The 6,858-nt window shown below is 36.2% G+C and overlaps 1 protein-coding gene across 1 annotated transcript in view; it reads left to right on the top strand.

Annotated features, from left to right (window-relative positions):
* The window catches only part of capn12 (calpain 12), a 34,387-nt gene extending 32,867 nt beyond the window's left edge, over nt 1-1,520 (top strand). The window contains exon 21 of the mRNA XM_016445564.1: nt 1,166-1,520. Within this exon, the coding sequence (XP_016301050.1) occupies nt 1,166-1,192 (27 nt within the window). The 3' untranslated portion in view covers nt 1,193-1,520. The remainder of the gene's footprint in view (nt 1-1,165) is intronic.
* Nucleotides 1,521-6,858: the final 5,338 nt, after the last annotated feature.

Raw genomic sequence — 6,858 nt, 5'->3', positions numbered from 1 at the left:
TATCTGAAATAAAAAGCTTTTGTAACATTATACACTATACCATTCAAAAGCTCTTTTTAAAATTTATATTATAGAAATTATTACTTTCATTTAGCAAGGATGCTTTAAATTGATCAAAAGACATTTATAATGTTACAAAAGATTTCTATTTCAGATAAATGCTGCTCTTCTGAACTTTCTATTCATCAAAGAAACCTGAAAAAATTTCTATTCAGCTTTTTTCAAAATAATAATAATAATAATAATAATAAATGTTTTTGAGCAGCAAATCAGAATATTACAATGATTTCTGAAGGATCATGTGACTGGAGTAATGATGCTAAAAATTAGGCTTTGAAATCACAGGATTAAATTACATTTTAAAATACATTCAAATAGAAAGCAGTTATTTTAAATAGTACAGCTTTTGCTGTACTTTGGATCAAATAAATGCAGGCTTGGTGAGCAGAAGATAATTCTTTAAGAAACATTAAAAATCTTGCAGCTCAAAAACCTTTGACTGGTAGTGTAGGCTATTTAAATAGAAAGCAATTTTAAATAGTAAAAATATTTCAAAATTTTACTGTGTTTGCTGTACTTTGGATCAAATAAATGCAGACTTGGTGAGCAGAAGAGGATTCTTAAAAAAAAAAAAAAACATTAAAAATCTTACTGTTCAAAAACCTTTGACTGGTAATGTATATTAATAAAATTAAAATAAATCATAAATAATTAGCTAAATAAATAAAAACTAAATTTAAAGCCACAAAAATACCTATTTCAGTTTCCTCGATACCTAGAAATGGTTTGAATGGTGACATTTAAAGAGATATTTTGACAAAAAATTAAATTGAGTCATTTACTCACTCTCATGTCATTTCAAAGCTGTATAACTTTCTTTTATTTTTGGAACACAAAAGACAATATTTTTATGGAAGTTAGTGGTCACCAAAATGGTTTGATTAGCAACATTTTTCAAAATATATTTTATGTTTCACTGAAGAAAGACAAAGTCATGCACATTTGGATCAGCATAAGTGTAAATAAATGACAAAATGTAGATTTTGGGGAGAACTGTCCCTTTACGGTCTACATGTATCTATACAATGTATGTATAATATAAGCATATATTTATTAATAATGTGCACAGCACGTTTCCTAAATCATTTCTCTGGTCTTTGTGCAGTGGCTGCTCAAGCTGTTGGCTGTGTGAGCCTGTCCAGACCCGACACCTCAGCGGGACAGACCTGCTAGGCCAAGACTGCTCTGACGTCATCCACCTGGGCCTACGTCTCCTACATCTCCTCCTCTTCTATCTCATTTGTGATCTGCGGACCTTGGCCCTGCAGTTGCTTCCACCCACTCATCGCTCCATCAGTTGGGGTCTATGACCATGTAGGTCATTACTGCCTGGACACAAAACAGACTTTTGCATTTCATCCCCCTCGCCCCACCCTAACACACCTAACACAATGTGTTTGTGTGTGTGTGTGTTTGCATGCAGAATAATCAAAACATTTGAATATTTTAATAGAAATATTTTACTTGTAAATGAACACTCTGTCATCATTTACTCACTCTCATGTCATTCCAAACCCATATGCCTTTATTTCTTCTGTGGAGCACAAAAGAAGATATTTAGCAGGATGTCCAAGCTGCTCTTTTACCATACGCAATGAAAGTGAATGGAGACCAGGAACAATTGTGATCGCCATTCGCTTCCATTGTTAGAGAAGCTTGGGCATTCTTCTAAATATCTTCTTTTATGTTACAAAGAAAAAAGAAAGTCATATGCATTTGTAATGAAGGTAAATGATGAACAGGTGACCAATCTATATTTCAAAATAATTCTAGCACATTTATCCATTTCATTAGCAAAGCTGTCAATTAATGTTAATTTAGTGTGACCAGCAAATATTGATATGTGATTAATCAAAATATCATGCAATTTACTGGATTGAAATTTTGAGTCACTGATTGCTCTAATTATTAGTGAGGCTTTATACAGTCATTGCCGTTTTTATGTATTTTGAACATTCATATCTGCTTTCATATGCTTTTAGAAGTCAAGCAGGACTGTTAATGCATTTAAAGCAGGGGCTCGTTATTATAGTCATGCTTGTAACAAGGAGGCTAATTGCATATTTTTTCATTCATACAGCATGAGTCGTACTTCCTCCTCTAATTTTTTCCCCTCTTAGGAACATGTAAGCATCTCCTCTTAATGTCTTTAAAAGTTGAGAACATTTTTTGCTTCCAAATATAAAAGCACAAGTCATAATCTTTCATCACGGGGCATTTCTATATTAAATTTTTTCTGTGCGTATACCTACACCTCCACACACACACACACTCTCTCACACACATATTGTTCGGGAGTGAGATAGTAGCTGTGGGTATTAAAAGCGATGTCTCAGCAGCCCTGCACGCACCGGCTCTATTCTTATCGCTCTGACGCCACGCACAGCGTCATCACGCCATCACTCCCTCCTCCGCTACGTTCTCCCTGCATCCCTCCCTCCAGCTCTCTCTAGTAACTGTCTCATTCTCACAATCTGCTTCCTCCTCATATACCTCGCGTATGCTTGCTCACACACACACTCTTGTTCTCTCTCCTGCTGCTCCTATTAATAGAAACCTTTGCTCACACAATGCTTCCTCCCTGCCATAAGGTGACCGAACAGAGGTTGCCCCCAGCAACAGTCCAAGCGCCTCTGGAAAGGGCTAGAAAAAGCAGGCTCGCACGTCCGTCATTGCTCTCTCAATCACTTCCTCTTCCATAATTTTCCCGGTTACATCTTGTACTTTTTATGCTGTAATCCCTTCGTGTATTCGCTTCCCTAAAAGCTGCTCTTGACTCGGTTATCACTGTGTGCCTGTCTTGCTCTCTTGTTTGTGAAGTGAGCCAGAATCATTTTCCAAAAATACCAGGAGAAAGCCATTCCCATTCATCTCGCCAGAAGTATGCGATTTGAAGTCTGCCATCTTTGCTCATGGGCACCCAGTATGGCTACTTGTTCTTTGGACCAATCACTTGAGCCGCAATTGCCATGTGACTAATCACTCTTGACTTGATTGGCTGATGGCGACACAAGAATGCTGGCAGTCCCAAATCCTTGGAAGTTGGCATTAAAATCAGCAGAGAAAAATATGTTATAAGAGCCCTAAAAACATTACCTATAATGAAATAATGGGGATATACACACTAGGGATGTGCGATACGCATCTCGATGCATATCCAACAGTACGATACATTAAAGATACATATAAAGCAGCTACTGATGCGATGCGATGCGATATGATTCACCCCATTACGATGCATTGTGAACTGAAATCGATTTGATTCAACACAATGTGATTCAATGCAATACGAAGCAATGGAAAAAAATATGATGCTATGCAATTCAATATGGTACGCTTTTATTTCTTTGGTTCAGACAGAGAGCAAATCAAGTGCCTTCTGGCTTCTAATGCCTTGGTTTCTTTAGTGTTGTTATACGTCATATTCACGTAGCAGCAGTGGTGATGAGAGAACACGCTTGAGAAACAGTTTAGAGAGGAGAAATCAATCTACATATAAAATATTGGTCACAAATTATTGGTCACTTTCTAAATAATAAAAGTATAGCACATCTACTAATAATTATATATAAATAAATCGGTTTTTACCAATGCAGATGTGTTAGAAACTATGCATCACAATGCAAATTCCAACTTGTATCCGATGCATCGCAGTGTTAACTTTTATGCCGATGCACCGATGTGAATAAATTAATCTTGCCATCCCTAATACACACTATTCACACACTAATTTTAAATGGCCGTCAATGAAGAAAGATGCTTTTTGGGCCCAGATAGTATAGAACTATTTTACATTTCCTTAGTTCTCAGAAGCAGAAGTCATCATTTTTGAATAAACATCTATAGTTGCAAATGAAAACTACAACAAATCTAATTTTTGCTTTCCTATTTGCTCCAATAGCAAAAGAATGGTAGCATTTCTACGACTTTGCCAAATGGGAAAAAAAATATTAAGAGATCAGTTATGTTGGTCACAAGAGAGAAAGATGTCAAATTTGCTGTCACTCCCTCAGCCGTTGTATTAAAAACACCCAGGCAGCAGCATTAACCAGTTTTCTGTAATTTGGCAATAATTTATTGCCAAGGTAATAAAACACAGAGTATAGTGTTATATAAAATGAAAATATAAAAATATTGCTAGATTTACGATGCTAATAACTGTGGAAATGCGTCATCACAGTTTGCGTAAAGGGTTCATATGGCATCTACTAATGCACATTCTTGCATTTAAATAATATATATATATTTAGTCCACCAATATAAAAATTCTACTTTACAATTACATCTGGGACACTAGAAGTCCTTAAAGTAAGAATAATAATACTGAATAACAAACTTTAAAACCACAAAATGCGTGCCTTGCCACCAAATACATACCATTCCAAAGCAGTCATAATGTTTTATCAGTGATTTGGCTTAAAATAGAAGTATTAAGTATCCCAAAAAACAGAAGGTTAGTGTTTTCCTGTGGCTAGAATGAAAGTGTCTGCCAAAAACACAGCAGACCAAGGTTATTCACACAGACACAGTAGCTTCCTTACAAATATTGAACTTGGCTTCAAAATAGGTGAGAAATATTCATTTGCTTGTTGTTATTATTTAGTTGTAAATTCATTTGTTGTGATTAATTATTATTAATAATATAATAATAACAATGTTATTATGTAGAATAATGAATAAGCATAAAAAAGAGCTGTGAGATGTGAAATCTGTCTCTGATGTTTTGAACCTTTTTAATGCTGCCATCAGATGTGCGCTCCGCTGATTTGGTTGGAAAGAGCTGAGTATCTATTAAAAAGTTTGCCCACCTGAATGCATACAAGCCAAGATGACAGATGGCCAGAAATATCAAAAATGTGTGGAGTTTCCTTTCTGAGAAACGCAGACTAAAATAACCAAAGAATTAGAATGGGGTTTCTGGCAGATAGAACATTTACTTTGATTGAATCTAATTACTAAGGAGGAAACAGGCACAGCAGCTTGCTGAACATGTGTTTGTGTGACATAGACTGATTCAGAATCGCAGGGTTGAGTGAATAAATTCCTCCAACCTTTTCTCCACCTCCCTCCATCTGTGTTCATGCTATCATTCGTTTCTCCGTCACCCCTCGCTTCATTCCCCCAACTGATCCCATTGGTGCGCCGCAGTGACATGTTTTGCCTCTATTTCTTGCCGACAATTTGCTACAGTTCTATGGGGCTGGCTACAGGAATAGTTCCAGAGTTGTGGGAGCGTTTTCCAGAGTGGAAGCTCCTTAAGGAAGGTGCCTTTTTTAAGTCGATTGCCAAGATGCATTTTTAGACCTGGCTGGAGAACACAATACTACTGAAATTGATGTCACAGGATGTATTCATAGACATTTAGTATTTCGTGGATTTACAGGGCAACTGTGTCATATTTTAGCTTCATCACCCTGAGAATGTGTATCAGTCGGACAGTCGTTTACGCGCAAAGTCGTTGTACTATAAATAAAGAGAGCGTTTGGGAGTCAGTGCTTACGAACAACAACAATATGGGTAAAATGTCAACTCTTTGGGTGTGAGTGCATCACACACTGACTAATGCGTCACTCAAACTGCATTTGACTGTTTGCCCCCACGCTGACTACTTAGTTAAATGTGTTCACTTTTACGTCAACTCATTAAGGGCTGACGCATTAATGAAACGGGTGAAATTATTCTGCACTTGAGAGTTTTGTATGCATGTTTTTAAAAAATGCATGGATGGTGTAGGTATTTGTGTGCCCACTGCAGTGAGGTGGCATGTTGGGCAGGAGGAAAAGAGTAAAATGGTTATATGATATCAAAGTACTAGGCTGGTAATCAGAAGGAAGGTTTCTCCTCACAGCCCTCTTCTAATCGCTAACTCACTTCTTCTGTATTTATTGAATAACAACTATTGTAATGGCTCATAATTGCACTGTTAAAGGTGCGTTAATGCTATGTAATTATAGACTGAGTTCAGTATAATGACAAAAGTGCGGTGTTGCCTAAATCGCTCAATTATTTAGACTATATGCATACGCCCAGGAACTTGATCTAGAAATTCTGGCTGTTCGTGTTATTGGATTGCTGTTGTCATTTATCCCAGACTATAGTAGCCTATATTTCACCTGGAAAAGTTTGTGTATGAACCAGGTGCTCAAAGAAGCTTCAAATCTCAGAGGATTGAATCTTCTACATCAACCTTCTATTAACCAAAATGCCATGAGCTATTCATTAGTAAATGCCTCCCAGGCTTTTGTCTTAATACTAAAGAAAGTAAACCCAATGTGCAGTTTAGGTTACCCTATGCAGTTATTTTTATCTGAACAAATGTTTATAATTTCACCTCAGCCCTAGTAATCATTTGTGATTTACTCAGCTGTCATCTCCCAAAATTAGCTCCTGCCTAATTAAAATATGGGATTATGTGAGCTCTCTCTATGTGTGATGAAAATAGTTTGGGACGTTTACTACAGTATTTGGTTCCAAAACATTTCACTTAAAGAGGTAGTCCATGCAAAAATTAAAATCCTGTCATTATTTACTACTCACCCTCATATCATTCCAAAACTGTCTGTGTTTCTTCTGTGTAATACAAAATATATTAGAAAGAACACTGGGAACTAAACAACACTGAACCCCCTTGACCATAAAATCTCTTATTTTATGTTACACAGAAGAAAGAAAATCATACAGATTTCATAAAATAAATTAATAAAAATACAAAAATAAAATAATGGGAAAAATAATACTGACATTGTTTGTCAGTCTAGACCATCTCAATGTGTATGCTCGGTGTCTTTCTTTTTTTTT

The sequence above is a fragment of the Sinocyclocheilus anshuiensis genome, unplaced genomic scaffold, assembly GCF_001515605.1.
Source record: "Sinocyclocheilus anshuiensis isolate Anshui unplaced genomic scaffold, SAMN03320099.WGS_v1.1 scaffold367, whole genome shotgun sequence".
NCBI lineage: Eukaryota > Metazoa > Chordata > Actinopteri > Cypriniformes > Cyprinidae > Sinocyclocheilus > Sinocyclocheilus anshuiensis.
The sequence above is the reverse complement of the archived record's forward strand: the minus strand, read 5'-3'. Positions and strand labels throughout refer to the sequence as shown.